The following is a 17758-nucleotide window of genomic DNA, read 5'->3' as shown; positions in this document are numbered from 1 at the left end:
CAGGGACAGTCCACGAGTGTCTGCAGATGTCCTGGTTCAAAGGTACAGTCCATGAGCGCTTAGATGTGTCCTGGTTCAAAGGTACAGTCCACGAGTGCCTGCAGATGTCCAAGTGCAAAGGTACAGTCCACGTACGTCTGCAGATGTCCTGGTTCAAAGGTACAGTCCACGAGTGCCTGGAGGTGTCCAGGTTCAAAGGTACAGTCCACTAGCGCCTGGAGGTGTCCTGGTTCAAAGGTACAGTCCACGAGTGCCTGGAGGTGTCCAGGTTCAAAGGTACAGTCCACGAGTGCCTGGAGGTGTCCAGGTTCAAAGGTACAGTCCACGAGTGCCTGGAGGTGTCCAGGTTCAAAGGTACAGTCCACGAGTGCCTGGAGGTGTCCAGGTTCAAAGGTACAGTCCACGAGTGCCTGGAGGTGTTCATGTTTGAAGGTACAGTCCACGAGTGCCTTGAGATGTCCACGTTCAAAGGTACAGTCCACAAGTGCCTGGAGGTGTCCTGGTTCAAAGGAACAGTAATGAATGCCTGGAGATGCCCAGGGTAAAAGGTACAGTGCACGAGTGCCTGGAGGTGTCCATGTTGAAAGTTACAGTCCACGAGTGCCTTGAGATGTCCACGTTCAAAGGTACAGTCCACGAGTGCCTGGAGGTGTCCTGGTTCAAAGGTACAGTCCATGAGCGCTTAGATGTGTCCTGGTTCAAAGGTAAAGTCCACGAGTGCCTGGAGGTGTCCAGGTTCAAAGGTACAGTCCACGAGTGTCTGCAGATGTCCTGGTTCAAAGGTACAGTCCACGAGTGGCTGGAGATATCCAGGTTCAAAGGTACAGTCCACGAGTGCCTGGAGGTGTCCAGGTTCAAAGGTACAGTCCACGAGTGCCTGCAGATGTCCAGGTTCAAAGGTACAGTCCACGAGTGGCTGCAGATGTCCAGGTTCACAGGGACAGTCCACGAGTGTCTGCAGATGTCCTGGTTCAAAGGTACAGTCCATGAGCACTTAGAGGTGTCCTGGTTCAAAGGTACAGTCCACGAGTGCCTGCAGATGTCCAAGTGCAAAGGTACAGTCCACGTACGTCTGCAGATGTCCTGGTTCAAAGGTACAGTCCACGAGTGCCTAGAGGTGTCCAGGTTCAAAGGTACAGTCCATGAGCGCTTAGAGGTGTCCTGGTTCAAAGGTACAGTCCACGAGTGGCTGCAGATGTCCTGGTTCAAAGGTAAAGTCCATGAGTGCCTGGAGGTGTCCAGGTTCAAAGGTACAGTCCATGAGTGCCTGGAGGTGTCCAGGTTCAAAGGTACAGTCCACTAGCGCCTGGAGGTGTCCTGGTTCAAAGGTACAGTCCACGAGTGCCTGGAGGTGTCCAGGTTCAAAGGTACAGTCCACGAGTGCCTGGAGGTGTCCAGGTTCAAAGGTACAGTCCACGAGTGCCTGGAGGTGTCCATGTTTGAAGGTACAGTCCACGAGTGCCTTGAGATGTCCACGTTCAAAGGTACAGTCCACAAGTGCCTGGAGGTGTCCTGGTTCAAAGGAACAGTAATGAATGCCTGGAGATGCCCAGGGTAAAAGGTACAGTGCACGAGTGCCTGGAGGTGTCCATGTTGAAAGTTACAGTCCACGAGTGCCTTGAGATGTCCACGTTCAAAGGTACAGTCCACGAGTGCCTGGAGGTGTCCAGGTTCAAAGGTACAGTCCACGAGTGCCTGGAGGTGTCCAGGTTCAAAGGTACAGTCCATGAGCGCTTAGATGTGTCCTGGTTCAAAGGTACAGTCCACGAGTGTCTGCAGATGTCCTGGTTCAAAGGTACAGTCCATGAGCGCTTAGAGGTGTCCTGGTTCAAAGGTACAGTCCACGAGTGCCTGCAGATGTCCAGGTGCAAAGGTACAGTCCACGTACGTCTGCAGATGTCCAGGTTCAAAGGTACAGCCCACGAGTGTCTGGAGGTGTCCTGGTTACAAGGTACAGTAATGAATGCCTGGAGATGCCCAGGGTAAAAGGTACAGTGCACGAGTGCCTGGAGGTTTCCAGGTTCAAAGGTACAGTCAAAGAGCGCCTAGAGGTGTCCAGGTTCAAAGGTACAGTCCACGAGTGTCTGCAGATGTCCTGGTTTAAAGGTACAGTCCACGAGTGCCTGGAGGTGTCCTGGTTCAAAGGTACAGTCAAAGGGCGCCTAGAGGTGTCCAGGTTCAAAGGTACAGTCCACGAGTGTCTGCAGATGTCCTGGTTTAAAGGTACAGTCCACGAGTGCCTGGAAGTGTCATGGTTCAAAGGTACAGTCAAAGAGCGCCTAAAGGTGTTGAGGTTCAAAGGTACAGTCCACGAGTGTCTGCAGATGTCCTGGTTCAAAGGTACAGTCAAAGAGCGCCTAGAGGTGTCCAGGTTCAAAGGTACAGTCCACGAGTGCCTGGAGGTGTCCTGGTTCAAAGGTACAGTCCATGAGTGTCTGCAGATGTCCAGGTTCAAAAGTACAGTCCACGAGTGCCTACAGATGTCCAGGTTTAAAGGTACAGTCCACGAACGCCTGCAGGTGTCCAGGTTCAAAGGTACAGACCACGAGTGCCTGGAGGTGTCCTGGTTCAAAGGTACAGTCCACGAGTGCCTGGAGGTGTCCTGGTTCAAAGGTACAGTCCACGAGTGCCTGGAGATGCCCAGGTTCAAAGGTACAGTCAACGAACGCCTGCAGATGTCCAGGTTCAAAGGTACAGTCCACGAGTGTCTGCAGATGTCCTGGTTTAAAGGTACAGTCCACGAGTGCCTGGAGGTGTCCTGGTTCAAAGGTACAGTCAAAGAGCGCCTAGAGGTGTCCAGGTTCAAAGGTACAGTCCACGAGTGTCTGCAGATGTCCTGGTTTAAAGGTACAGTCAAAGAGCGCCTAAAGGTGTTGAGGTTCAAAGGTACAGTCCCAGAGTGCTTGGAGGTGTCCAGGTTCAAAGGTACTGTCAATGAGTGCCTAGAGATGCCCATGTTAAAGGGTACAGTCCACAAGTGCCTGGAGATATCCTGGTTCAAAGGTACAGTCCACGAGTGCCTTGAGATGTCCACGTTCAAAGGTACAGTCAACGAGTGCCTGGAGGTGTCCAGGTTCAAAGGTACAGTCCACTAGTGCCTGGAGGTGTCCAGGTTCAAAGGTACAGTCCACGAGTGCCTGTAGGTGTCCATGTTCAAAGGTACAGTCCACGAGTGCCTTGAGATGTCCACAAGTGCCTGGCGGTGTCCACGTTCAAAGGTACAGACCACGAGTGCCTGAAGGTGTCCTTGTTCAAAGGTACAGTGCACGAGTGCCTGGAGGTGTCCAAGTTCAAAGGTACAGTTCACGAGTGCCTGGAGGTGTCCAGGTTCAAAGGTACAGTCAACGAGTGCCTTGAGATGTCCACGTTCAAAGGTACAGTCCACGAGTGCCTGGAGGTGTCCTGGTTCAAAGGTACAGTCCACGAGTGCCTGGAGGTGTCCTGGTTCAAAGGCACAGTCCATGAGTGTCTGGAGGTCTCCAAGTTCATAGGTATAGTCCATGAGTGTCTGGAGGTCTCCAGGTTCAAAGGTACAGTCCACGACTGCCTGTGGATGTCCAGGTTGAAAAGTACAGTCCACGAGTGCCTGCGGATGTCCAGGTTCAAAGGTACAGTCCACGAGTGCCTGGAGGTGTCCAGGTTCAAAGGTACAGTCCACGAGTGCCTGGAGGTGTCCAGGTTCAAAGGTACAGTCCACGAGTGCCTGGAGGTGTCCAGGTTCAAAGGTACAGTCCACGAGTGCCTGGAGGTGTCCATGTTTGAAGGTACAGTCCACGATTGCCTTGAGATGTCCACGTTCAAAGGTACAGTCCACGAGTGCCTGGAGGTGTCCTGGTTCAAAGGTACAGTCCACGAGTGCCTGGAGGTGTCCTGGTTCAAAGGCACAGTCCATGAGTGTCTGGAGGTCTCCAAGTTCATAGGTATAGTCCATGAGTGTCTGGAGGTCTCCAGGATCAAAGGTACAGTCCACGACTGCCTGTGGATGTCCAGGTTGAAAAGTACAGTCCACGAGTGCCTGCGGATGTCCAGGTTCAAAGGTACAGTCCACGAGTGCCTGGAGGTGTCCAGGTTCAAAGGTACAGTCCACGAGTGCCTGGAGGTGTCCAGGTTCAAAGGTACAGTCCACGAGTGCCTGCGGATATCCAGATTCAAAGGTACAGTCTACCAGTGCCTGCGGATGTCCAGATTCAAAGGTACAGTCCATGAGTGCCTTGGAGTGTCAGGTTCAGAGATAGAGTCAATGAGTGCCTGGATGGGTACTGGGTACCGAATGTAGTGTGTCTTGATGTACTGCCTCACCTTCGTCTCTTTCCTACATGGGGGACTGGTGCCTAATAGATACAGGAATGCTGTTCCAGATCCTTGGTGTATAAAGAGAGAAGCACTGTTGCTTTGTTTTTACTTTTGTTTAGCCCTTCTTCGTCTCCAGTCAGATGGAGTCCTGGCTGCTGGTGTGCTGAGAGCCACTAGAGGTGGTAAACATGTCAGCCAGGGAGGTACGGTGCAGGCTGACATGGCTTCATATAGAAGTAGCTAGTTTTGAAGATGATGTGTTGCAGCAAAGGAAGTCATCAGGGTGAGGGTGAATAGATCCTATTTCTTCAGCACCTGTGATGAATATTAACTAGTTGTTCCTCTACAAAATCTCATGGAGAACTGAATCGTGCAATCTCCATCGTGAAAGTCTGGCAACTCGGTGTAGAACATACAGTGAGTCTTGCTTCTAGCCATTACCACCACAAGGCAACAGCTCTCTCCGCCAGGTAGGCCATCCACAACTGGGGCTCCTGAATACATCCACAAGTCAGCAGCTCTCGCCGCCAGGAAGGCCAGCCCATACTGAGGCTCCTGAGCACACTAACAATGCTGCAGCCTCGTTTGTTGGACAGCCCACCCTGACTGTAGATCTTGAGTACACCCACAAGGCAGTAGCTTCCTCTGCCGGGCAGCCCACCCACAAGGCAGCAGCCACCCTGACTTTTGATCTTGAGTACACTCACACGGCAGCAGCCACCCTGAGTGGGGCTCGAGAAGATCCACAAGGCAGCAGCCACTCACCTGGGCAGGCTGGAGAGCTACAGGGCCTTTGGTGACCAACACCAGAGAAGGGTTGAAGTCTGAGCTTGGTCTAATGACACCGAGTTGGACAACCCCTTTGGTTCTGCGTGTGTTGGTACTAACACCACCACAACCATGGCACCGTCAGCACAGTTACACAAACATCCGACAACCGAAGTATGAACATAATCCAGTAGGAGCTCGGAGAGGAGCGAAACGAGGACATGATAGACTTTGGTGCTCTGAAATCTGGGCCACCCACCTGGTAATCATAGCTGCACAGGTAAAACCCCTAGAGGAGGAGGTCAAGGAGCTGCTTGAGCGCCGGACGGACAGAATCCACGTGGCCCCCAAAAGCAGCACTTGGGGATACGCAAGCAATATATGAGCGCACATTGGATTTGCTGCTACCAAGTAATAAAGCTCTGGAACATTTCTTGACTTTCTCTTCATAGCAGCCAGCAACACCTGGTGCTTTCAAGCAATTTATTTGGGAAATTAGTCTATAAAATTAATAGTTTAAGCACATTTTTGCACAACACAATCACAGGTTTAGAGCCACCACCTACTCCAATACTGTGCATTACTCTATTTCTGGGAAACAAGGGCCTGGTATCATTTTCAGGGATGCTTCCGGCTTAGTGTGCAACCCTGCCTGCTATACCCTTCTTGCATCAACAGCCGCCCCCAGATAACTCTGCAAAGACCAATCTGACATCCCACAAACATTCCTAACATAACTTTGTCGCTATGATCTGGTGGCGTAACATCTTCATGGCTGACTACTGCTGATTGGGACAATGCAAACCTGGTTAAAGCAGATCAGAACCCGGCACAGCGCGCACTCGTATTCACCATTCACGACTGTTGTCCTAGGTACTGCGCAAGTACATTTACACACTTGCGAACAACTAATATTCCAATTTACACAGACAGCACAACTAGCACTTAACTCACATTTTTAAAAATTACTAACAGAATTGCGATCCACTCTGTCCCAGAATACAAAGGAGAACTTGTAAGCCACCATTTTGTATCCAATGGGAGAGCTGCACTCCTATATATAAATATCAAGGAGAACTGGCTCTCCAGTAGGTGCTCCTAGGGTTTGTATGTGATGGGAAGAAAACACATTGTGTTTTGAAAAAAGCCCTCACTCACCAACCTAGTTTGTGACATGCTTCATCATCGGGCCCCACCCAAGAAGCTGAGTGCACCTCAGGTGTGCTACAACGCCTGGCTACAGAGGAGCGGGTATTGTGACGTGAGAGTGCAGTGATAGTGGGTGAGTGAATGTTAAAATGAACTGTCCTAAGGGTCCCACTAGGTAAAAAATATTATTTTAATATGTGGACCCTTGGCAGCAAATAAAAACGGGAGGTGGATATTGTGGGGAATCTTAAGGTGACTCCAAAATCCTAATCGGTCAACATGTTTCAGCCATGCTCCCTTTATTGGTATGGCTTTCTTCAGGACCTATGTGTGGTACAAGGTGAGTGGTGTAAAAAGTGTTATTAGTAGACCAGTAAGTGACACGCGCTAAGGTGTGCTATGTGGTAGAGGAGTTTTTCCTCTAGCGACGCATTCTCAGATAATTATTGAGAAACGCCCCATGAGTTCCATGTGGCGGCCCCACCTGTAGTCACACTTTCGTCAAAGTTTAAAGCCCTGCTTGGTAGCAGCTGCGGCCGCCATGGAGCTCCGTTAAGGCACTCCTAGTCACTCTCATCAGTTAGGACGTTTTTCACAGCCCCCATCTACTTCCTTGGAGAGAGCAGACAGGAATAGATGGCGCACAGGCCGCCCTCTTGGCATGCAGTTGAGCGCGGCTCACTTACCCTGTGTTCGCGACAAGTCCCAGGAACGTCTGTATCACCAGGGGCAGCTCATATTTAACGATGTATAAATAACTCGACATGGCTGCAAAAAATAAATAAACAAAAATAAGTCTTCTAAAAATACTTTTGTGAAGAGCAGTGCTCTGTTCCAGAGAACGGAAGCCGCCTGCTGTAGAGTCCCCGGCTGTGTGTCCCCTAGGGTTCGCGGCTGAACCCCACACGCAGGGAGACCCTGGTGCATAGTACCCCTCTTCACCTCTGCAGCTTTATAGGCCTGCCAGTTCCGGGCTCTGAGGGGCAGCTAAAGTAGCCACGATGCCCACCAACATACATCGAGATACTTTTACCATTGATTGGAGCCCTGCGATTATCCAGATATCAATTACCTAAGAACTCCCAGCAATGGCTGAGTCCACCGGGGTGGTATTTACCTACCATGGCGTGGAAAATCGCCTATGATGACGCGTGCCACGAGGAGTTGTGGGTGAGGCAATTTCTCCAAGATCTTTGGTTGACTCAGGTGGAGCGCGCCCCATGCTAGGTTTCAGTGACCTGGGCATTCTCTGTGTGTTTATGTTAAGATGTGGACGACATGGCCAGGTTTGTTGCCTCAGTCTCTGGTATCTGAAAGTCCCCCGGGGTGCCCAGGGCTGCAGCAGTCTTCGCTGGGCAGTTACCCTGCTTACCTCCAATGTTGTGCATGGTGATGATCAGCCCAGCCACAATCTTCCCTCCAGGGCCAAAGGCTCTCTGCCCCAGCTGCTCGTAGGCTCGGATCCCTGCAGTCAGGAGAAGAGAAGACATTGTAGAATAAAACCACTCACACCCAGAGAGGTACAAGAGCTCAGGGAAGGGGCAAAGCCTCAAGGGAGGTGAGTGTGACTCGAGCAGCATCCTTAGAGACGTCGACTGATGGGAAGGTTGGAAGTAGGGGAGGTCTAGGGAAGAGGATAGATCCTGAGAAGAAGACATCTTAGGGACCAGGCTGACACAACCGTGGGGACTACAAGAATGGGGCAGGAAATGTCCATGTGTATCAGAAAGGGTAATCAAAGTAAGCTTGGAAGGGCCGTGCACATAAGAAATGGAACTCAGGGTAAGCATGGAACGGCCGCGCATGTAAGAAATGGAACTCAGGGTAAGCATGGAAGGGCTGCGCATGTAAGAAATGGAACTCAGGGTAAGCATGGAAGGGCCGCGCATGTGAGAAATGGAACTCAGGGTAAACATGGAAGGGCCGTGCATATAAGAAATGGAACTCAGGGTAAGCATGGAAGGGCCGTGCATATATGAAATGGAACTCAGGGTAAGCATGGTAGGGTCGCGCATGTAAGAAATGGAACTCAGGGTAAGCATGGAAGGGCCGCGCATGTGAGAAATGGAACTCAGGGTAAGCATGGAAGGGACGTGCACATAAGAAATGGAACTCAGGGTAAACATGGAAGGGCCGTGCATATAAGAAATGAAACTCAGGGTAAGCATGGAAGGGCCGTGCATATATGAAATGGAACTCAGGGTAAGCATGGTAGGGCCGTGCATGTAAGAAATGGAATTCAGGGTAAGCATGGAAGGGCCATGCACATAAGAAATGGAACTCAGGGTAAGCATGGAAGGACCGTGCACTAAAGAAATGGAACTCAGGGTAAGCATGGAAGGGCCGTGCATATATGAAATGGAACTCAGGGTAAGCATGGAAGGACCGCGCATGTAAGAAATGGAACTCAGGGTAAGCATGGAAGGGCCGTGCACATAAGAAATGGAACTCAGGGTAAGCATGGAAGGGCCGTGCACATAAGAAATGGAACTCAGGGTAAGCATGGAAGGGCCGTGCATATATGAAATGGAACTCAGGGTAAGCATGGAAGGACCGCGCATGTAAGAAATGGAACTCAGGGTAAGCATGGAAGGGCCGTGCACATAAGAAATGGAACTCGGGGTAAGCATGGAAGGACCGTGCACATAAGAAATGGAACTCAGGGTAAGCATGGAAGGGCCGTGCATATATGAAATGGAACTCAGGGTAAGCATGGAAGGACCGTGCATATATGAAATGGAACTCAGGGTATGGAAGCGCCGCGCATATCAGAAGGGATCGTGAGGGTAAGCAGAAAAGGACTGCGCATATCAGAAAGGGAACTCAGGGTAAGCAAGTAAGGGCCGTGCCTATCAGAAAAGGAAGTCAGGGTAAGCAAGGAAGAGCCGTGCCTATCAGAAAAGGAAGTCAGGGTAAGCAAGGAAGAGCTGTGCCTATCAGAAAGGGAAGTCAGGGTAAGCAAGGAAGAGGCGTACCTATCAGAAAGGGAACTTAGAGTAACATGAGAAAACTTCTGTAGATCAGATTGGAGAGTAGCGCAGATGTGAACCTCAGGGCAGAGTGAAAGGAGGTAGATCAATCGTTCAAACAAACCTATATGATAGGAGTAATGCCTACAGGCAGAAGACACACTGAAACTTATACTGGGCAGCCTAGGGGCAAGAGACGTTTCTGAACATGAGACTAGGGGCAGCCTAGAAGCAGGAGAAGCTTCTAAACACTACATCGGGACAGCCTAGAGGCAGGAGAAGCTTCTAAGCATTACAAGGGGGCGGCCTAGAGGTAGGAGAGGCTTCTAAGCACTACACCGGGGCAGCCTAGAGGCAGGAGAGGCTTCTGAACATGAGACTAGGGGCAGCCTAGAGGCAGGAGAGGCTTCTAAACACTACACCAGGGCAGCCTAGAGGCAGGAGAGGCTTCTAAGCATTACTCCGGGGCAGCCTTGAGGCAGGAGAGGCTTCTAAGCATTACTCCGGGGCAGCCTTGAGGCAGGAGAAGCTTCTAAGCACTACACCGGGGCAGCCTAGAGGCAGGAGAAGCTTCTAAGCACTACACCGGGGCAGCCTAGAGGCAGGAGAGGCTTTTAAGCATTACTCCGGGGCAGCCTTGAGGCAGGAGAAGCTTCTAAGCACTACACCGGGGCAGCCTAGAGGCAGGAGAAGCTTCTAAGCACTACACCAGGGCAGCTAAGCACTACACCAGGGCAGCCTCGAGGCAGTAGAGGCTTCAAAGCACTACACCGGGGCAGCCTAGAGGCAGGAGAAGCTCCTAAACACTACACCAGGGCAGCCTAGAGGCAGGAGAGGCTTCTAAGCATTACTCCGGGGCAGCCTTGAGGCAGGAGAGGCTTCAAAGCACTACACCGGGGCAGCCTAGAGGCAGGAGAAGCTCCTAAGCACTACACCAGGGCAGCCTAGAGGCAGGAGAGGCTTCTAAGCATTACTCCGGGGCAGCCTTGAGCAAGGAGAAGCTTCTAAGCACTACACCGGGGCAGCCTAGAGGCAGGAGAAGCTTCTAAGCACTACACCAGGGCAGCCTAGAGGCAGGAGAGGCTTCTAAACATTACTACGGGGCAGCATTGAGGCAGGAGAGGCTTCTAAGCACTACACCGGGGCAGCCTATAGGCAGAATAAACTTCAAAGCACTCCCCCAGGGCAGCCTAGAGGCACAAGAGGTTTTTAAGCATTACTCCGGGACAGCCTAGAGGCAGGAGAAGCTTCTCAACATTACACCGGGGCAGCCTAGAGGCAGGAGAAGCTTCTAAGCACTACACCAAGGCAGCCTAGAGGCAGGAGAAGCTTCTAAGCACTACACTAGGGCAGCCTAGAGGCAGGAGAGGCTTCTAAGCATTACTCCGGGGCAGCCTTGAGGCAGGAGAAGCTTCTAAGCACTACACCGGGGCAGCCTAGAGGCAGGAGAAGCTTCTAAGCACTACACCAGGGCAGCTAAGCACTACACCAGGGCAGCCTCGAGGCAGTAGAGGCTTCTAAGCACTACACCGGGACAGCCTAGAGGCAGGAGAAGCTCCTAAGCACTACACCAGGGCAGCCTAGAGGCAGGAGAGGCTTCTAAGCATTACTCCGGGGCAGCCTTGAGGCAGGAGAGGCTTCAAAGCACTACACCGGGGCAGCCTAGATGCAGGAGAAGCTCCTAAGCAATACACCAGGGCAGCCTAGAGGCAGGAGAGGCTTCTAAGCATTACTCCGGGGCAGCCTTGAGCAAGGAGAAGCTTCTAAGCACTACACCGGGGCAGCCTAGAGGCAGGAGAAGCTTCTAAGCACTACACCAGGGCAGCCTAGAGGCAGGAGAGGCTTCTAAACATTACTCCGGGGCAGCCTTGAGGCAGGAGAGGCTTCTAAGCACTACACCGGGGCAGCCTATAGGCAGAATAAACTTCAAAGCACTCCCCCAGGGCAGCCTAGAGGCACAAGAGGTTTTTAAGCATTACTCCGGGACAGCCTAGAGGCAGGAGAAGCTTCTAAGCACTACACCAAGGCAGCCTAGAGGCAGGAGAAGCTTCTAAGCACTACACCGGGGCAGCCTTGAGGCAGGAGAAGCTTCTAAGCACTACACCGGGGCAGCCTAGAGGCAGGAGAAGCTTCTAAGCACTACACTAGGGCAGCCTAGAGGCAGGAGAAGCTTCTAAGCACTACACCAAGGCAGCCTAGAGGCAGGAGAAGCTTCTAAGCACTATACTAGGGCAGCCTAGAGGCAGGAGAAGCTTCTAAGCACTACACCGGGGCAGCCTTGAGGCAGGAGAAGCTTCTAAGCACTACACCGGGGCAGCCTAGAGGCAGGAGAAGCTTCTAAGCACTACACCAAGGCAGCCTAGAGGCAGGAGAAGCTTCTAAGCACTACACTAGGGCAGCCTAGAGGCAGGAGAAGCTTCTAAGCACTACACCGGGGCAGCCTTGAGGCAGGAGAAGCTTCTAAGCACTACACCGGGGCAGCCTAGAGGCAGGAGAAGCTTCTAAGCACTACACCAAGGCAGCCTAGAGGCAGGAGAAGCTTCTAAGCACTACACTAGGGCAGCCTAGAGGCAGGAGAGGATTCTAAGCATTACTCCGGGGCAGCCTTGAGGCAGGAGAAGCTTCTAAGCACTACACTGGGACAGCCTAGAGGCAGGAGAAACTTCTAAGCATTACACTGGGGCAGCACGGGGCAACCTCTGGACATTGCACCAGGGCACCACGGGGCAACTTCTGGAAATTACACCGGGGGAGCATAGGGCAACCTCTGGACATTACACAGGGGCAGCACGGGGCAACCTCTAGACATTGCACCAGGGCAGCACGGGGCAACCTCTGGATATTACACCGGGGGAGCATGGGGCAACCTCTGGATATTACACCGGGGGAGCATGGGGCAACCTCTGGACATTACACAGGGGCAACCTCTGGACATTACACCAGGCAGCACGGGGCAACCTCTGGCCATTACACCGGGGGAGCATGGGCCAACCTCTGGACATTACACCGGGGAAGCATGGGGCAACCTCTGGACATTACCCCGGGGCAACCTCTGGACATTACACCGTGGCAGCACAGAGCAACCTCTGGAAATTACACCGGGGAAGCATGGGGCAACCCCTGGACATTACCCCGGGGCAACCTCTGGACATTACACTGGGGCAGCAAGGGGCAACCTCTGGACATTACACAGGGGCAGCAGGGGGCAACCTCTGGACATTACACCGGGGCAGCACAGGGCAACCTCTGGACATTACACTGTGGCAGCACAGAGCAACCTCTGGACATTACCCCGGGGCAACCTCTGGACATTACACTGGGGCAGCAAGGGGCAACCTCTGGACATTACACAGGGGCAGCAGGGGGCAACCTCTGGACATTACACCATGGCAGCACAGAGCAACCTCTGGACATTACACCAGGGCAGCACGTGGCAACCTCTGGACATTACACAGGGGCAGCAGGGGGCAACCTCTGGACATTACACCGTGGCAGCACAGAGCAACCTCTGGACATTACACTGGGGCAGCACGGGGCAACCTCAGGACATTACACTGAGGCAACCTCAGGACATTACACCAGGGCAGCACGGGGCAACCTCAGGACATTATACCGGGGCAGCACGGGTCAACCTCAGGACATTAAACCGGGGCAGCACGGGGCAACCTCTGGACATTACACCGGGGCAGTATGGGGCAATCTCTGGACATTACACTGGGGCAGCAAGGGGCATCCTCTGGACATTACACCGGGGCAGCACAGGGCAACCTCTGGACATTACACTGTGGCAGCACAGAGCAACCTCTGGACATTACACCGGGGAAGCATGGGGCAACCTCTGGACATTACCCCGGGGCAACCTCTGGACATTACACTGGGGCAGCAAGGGGCAACCTCTGGACATTACACAGGGGCAGCAGGGGGCAACCTCTGGACATTACACTGTGGCAGCACAGAGCAACCTCTGGACATTACACCAGGGCAGCACGTGGCAACCTCTGGACATTACACAGGGGCAGCAGGGGGCAACCTCTGGACATTACACCGGGGCAGCACAGAGCAACCTCTGGACATTACACTGGGGCAGCACGGGGCAACCTCAGGACATTACACTGAGGCAACCTCAGGACATTACACCAGGGCAGCACGGGGCAACCTCAGGACATTACACCGGGGCAGCACGGGTCAACCTCAGGACATTAAACCGGGGCAGCACGGGACAACCTCTGGACATTACACCGGGGCAGTATGGGGCAACCTCTGGACATTACACTGGGGCAGCAAGGGGCATCTTCTGGACATTACACCGGGGCAGCACAGGGCAACCTCAGGACATTACACCGGGGCAGCACGGGGCAACCTCAGGACATTACACCGGGGCAGCACGGTGCAAACTCTGGACATTACACCGGGGCAGCACGGGGCAACCTCTGGACATTACACCGGGGCAGTCTGCTCACATACAGAGTACATGCTGTCTGCGTCGTTCTTCTGACATTCGTTGGCCAGTGACCAGTGAAAGTGCAGTCTGCCCTTGGAGTGTGGTGCGTGTGCGTTACCGTGCAGGCGGGAGGGCTTTGCAGCGCCTCGCGGCAGCCCGAGTCCCACCATAGGCCGGCGCTATCCGCCCCATCAGAGGGCGGACCCCGGGGCTGCGGACGTACCTACCACCCCGGCGCACTTCAGCAGCAGGTGGATGGAGTAGGCCGAGAGGAGGGCGATGCAGATGAGCAGGATCCTGGAAGAGGAGATAGGAGCAGACACGTCAGTACGTACCTCGTGCCCTCTGACCCCACGCCCCTCACAGATCCCACTGCTTCCCACTGGTTGATGTCAAGTGCGGTGGTCCCCTCCGGACAGGACTCCCTTGGGGCCGCCCCAACCTGCCATATGGGTGGTGCAGCCTGTCTCCTCCCAAGGGATGCTGTGCCCCCCCTCCCCCACCCCCTCACACAGGACAGGTCTGCAGTGACGGGCGCCCGCATGGTGTGCTTCCCAACCATTTGTGTGCCTGAAAGCCACTGGCTTACCTAAAAACCCACCCGGCAAAACTGAAAATTTTGATTATGTCAGTGCAAGCTCCCACTACCATAAAGCCACAAGCTGACTATGACAATCCCCACAGAGGAAGGGTGGAGATTTATGAGCAGTTCAGCCCCTGGAAAGCAGGAAGAGCCCGTGCCAAGAGCCGCAAAGCTGGCTGACCCTGCCCCATCCCCAGCAGCTTTACCACAAGCTCCCTGTAGGTGACTGTCCCACTACATACATGCAGATGTGCCTTGTGTGGTGAACCGTGGCATTTAAATGCAAAAAGAACAATTGATGGACAGAATGCAGAACAATGTCATACATTCACCCCAGTACAGAGATCTGGGCCTAAATCCATCGTTTTTTTGCTCACCATGCCATTCCAGTTTGGACCCTGCCATATGCAAATCAGCCTTGACCCTGTGCCTCATGGGAACAGTCCAGCCCGAACTGCCAAGCCAGATCCTCCCTGGACCGGAAACAAGCATATTATGACCGGTTTCGGGGTTTCACCCCTCATCAGCCGGAATAGCCTAATTCCAGTGGCATGGAGAGCACTGGACAAACGCCTGGGCATACCCGTCCCACTCAGGGTGACAAATGCAAAAAGAACAATTGATGAACATAATGCAGAACAATGTCATACATTCACGCCATGAGGCACAGATCAAGACTGATTTGCATAAGGTCAGGTCTAAACTGGGGTGGCATGGTGAGCAACAGAAGGATGGATTTAACCCAGATCTCTTGACTGGGGTGAATGTTTTGATTTGTTCTGCATTCTGTCTATCAATTGTGTGTCTTTTGCTTTCTCGCCCTAAGTGCGCCGGGTATGCCCAGACGTGGGTCCCGGGCTCACTGTCCCACTGGATTCATGCTATCCTGGCTGATGAGGGATGAAACCCCGAAACCAGTCCCAGGATGCTTGCTTCCGGTCCAGGGAGGACTTGGCTTGGCAGTTCAGGTTGGACTGCTCCCATGAGGCACAGGGTCAAGACTGATTTGCATATGGCTAGGTCTAAACTGGGGTGGCATGGTTACCAAAAGAACAATGGAAGATTTAACTCAGATCTCTTGACTGGGGGTGAATGTTTTGATTTGTTCTGTATTCCGTCCATCAATTGTGTGTCTTTTGCCGTGGCATTTAAAGGCAATAAGGGTTCAGAACCCACTGCAGCGTGAAGCGCCCCCTTTTGGGCACCTGGCCCCCCTCCAGGTAGTCTTCGCAACAATTACTTACTAAACACAAATGCCTAGTTTGGTGTTTAACCCATAACTAAGTGAAACAGATTGTTGTCAGCTGATGGAAATGCATTGGAAGGGAAACAAAGCGGCTGGCCCAGGATCACACATGCAGTCAAATCAAGAAGAGAGATTGAGATTAGAGATCAGGTGTGCTGGGTCTGTCGGCACACCAATGAAACACTCGTATTTCATGGAGCCCCCGCCCCCCTGTGACAGATTCCCAAGGGGGCGCCCTCGTGCTTGCAGGTGGCTGGTACTCTTGGGTACAGCAGACCACTGTTCATGGTGTGCGTTGACTGCGCGTGCGCGCCAGGGCCTGTAGCGCCTCGCACGTAAAGCTCCTTGCAGCCCTTCAGGAAGCACTTCACCATGAAGGGGCGGCGCCCTCCCAACACATTCCACTTAAACGCCCCCCCCCCCCCCCCCCCCCCACATTCCAGCAGAGTTAGCTCACTGAAACCCATTGGACCCGAGGCGCAGAGAGCAGCTGTAATCCCGGCGCACCGGTTCTCAGGTGCTGGCACGTGGGTGGCACCGCTGGCAGCTAATACCTGCCACACGAGGGGGGCTTCAGTGCCCCTTGCAGCTCATTCCTGCCACACGAGAGGGGGCTCCAGTGCCCCTGGCATCTCATACCTGCACACGAGAGGGGAGGGGGGGGGGGTTTGACGGGGGCTTCAGTGCCCATCTAACACCTGCTACACGAGGGGGGGGGGGCTTCAGTGCTCCTGGCATCTCATCTCATACCTGCACACGAGGGGGAGGGGGGGGGGTTGACGGGGGCTTCAGTGCCCATCTAACACCTGCTACACGAGGGGGGGCTTCAGTGCCCCCTGGCGGTTAATACCTGCCACACAAGGATGGGTGAGGGGGCTTCAGTGCCCCAGAGACGGCGGGTGGGGTCACACTGGAGGGGTAAACCATTTATTCCCAGGGGTATTAGCCGCGGCTCTGGTCTGTGCACAAGGGACCTGGGGCAGGGCACAGGGCAGAAGCGTGCAGCAGTACGGGTATGGAAGTATGCCCGACATTACCGTACATATTCCCGTACTTATTGTTCTCGCTCTTACATCCCAGGACGCCTGTTGCCGGTGGCTGTTAGGGGTGCAGAACTGGAGGAAAGTATGTTTGTCTGCACTGGATGGCCACGCGGGGGTGGTGACTGCAGGCATGGGGTGGGCACTGAGAGGGGGCTGCCTACCTCCACCCTGCCGTACCATTGTGAGAGGGTGCTGCGTGTGCAGCGCTGGCCAGGCGCCTTGAAGGGCGTGTGGGAGCTGCAGGCGGCTCTTGGTGCCTTGTGTCCCGTGTCAGTCCCGCATTGTACCCTTCTCACTCGCTTAACTGATCCTGTTCGCTGCGCCGGGGCCTCTCCCCAGCGCGTGTGCCCCGGGGCAGACGCACCGTGCCTTCCTTGACCAATGACAGAGGGAAGAGGCGGTCTCCCGGCCGCGGCTCTAACAGGCAGGTGGGCATGGCGGGGGCTGTGGAGGAGCAGAGCCCTGGCGGGGGCATGCGTCTGCTGGAGCCCCAGTTGGCAAAGACTCTGTGCTCGCGTGACAACCCGCTGAGCTACCTGCCCTCCAGCACACCCCCGAAATGAGAGCACTAGAGGTTAAAATCTACGGGTCAGTGACAGCCTATTGACCTATGTAGCCCCCCAACGGGTACCCTGGCTGGGAAAGGCTCCGCGGCCTACATAATAAAAGGCTTCGCTTCAGGGTCCCATGAAACAGGCCAGGCCCTTCCTGCCCGAAACTCAAAAGCGATCTGTACTCAGGACCAGACGACCCTGCTGGCATTCAAAGGTATGCGTTAGCCCCCCCTCACTCATGCCCCTTAAGACCCCTTCTCCCCTGCCAAGAAAGTTGCATAGCCTGCCCTCCAGGTTCTCATAAGCCGGTGTCTCTGGGGGGTATGTACCGGCAAGGGCCCAGATAAAGGCATGTCCTGAACCCCTGTGTCCCAAGAGAAGGGTCTTCACCCAGTGTCAGGGCACCGAGCCATCCACCCCTCTGCATCTCAGTGCAAGACAAGCGGGTAGGAGCGGCTTCAAGGAGCGCACTGGCTCAGCACAGAGCACACATCCACAGACCACCCTAGCCTTCCAGCAGTGACACCCAGAGACCTCTGTCCAGGCGCTCTAACCAAGAGCTGCAGCTCCCCGCTCTAGATCCCTCACTGAGGTCTCTCGAGGTCCCTCAACCCATGCCTGGAGCAGAGCTTTTATTGACCCCTGATACTGCTACACCAAGTCAGACCCTTAGAATTAATTCATCAATGCACCTCTGTACAAGCATGTAGTA

General features: G+C 53.9%; 1 protein-coding gene across 4 annotated transcripts in view; it reads right to left on the bottom strand.

The window, feature by feature from the left end:
* SLC38A5 (solute carrier family 38 member 5) overlaps positions 1 to 17758 on the bottom strand; it is a 418440-nt gene that overhangs the window by 85374 nt on the left and 315308 nt on the right. For all 4 annotated transcript variants that reach the window (XM_086940341.1, XM_086940342.1, XM_086940343.1 and 1 more), the window contains 3 exons: positions 13844 to 13917; positions 7583 to 7675; positions 6897 to 6978 (listed from right to left, as the gene is read on the bottom strand). In XM_086940341.1, the coding sequence (XP_086796467.1) occupies positions 6897 to 6978; positions 7583 to 7675; positions 13844 to 13917 (249 nt within the window). The remainder of the gene's footprint in view (positions 1 to 6896; positions 6979 to 7582; positions 7676 to 13843; positions 13918 to 17758) is intronic.

The sequence above is a fragment of the Lissotriton vulgaris genome, chromosome 10 (genome assembly GCF_964263255.1).
Source record: "Lissotriton vulgaris chromosome 10, aLisVul1.2, whole genome shotgun sequence".
NCBI lineage: Eukaryota > Metazoa > Chordata > Amphibia > Caudata > Salamandridae > Lissotriton > Lissotriton vulgaris.
Note: the sequence above shows the minus strand (reverse complement) of the source record. Positions and strands in the feature narration are given on the sequence as shown.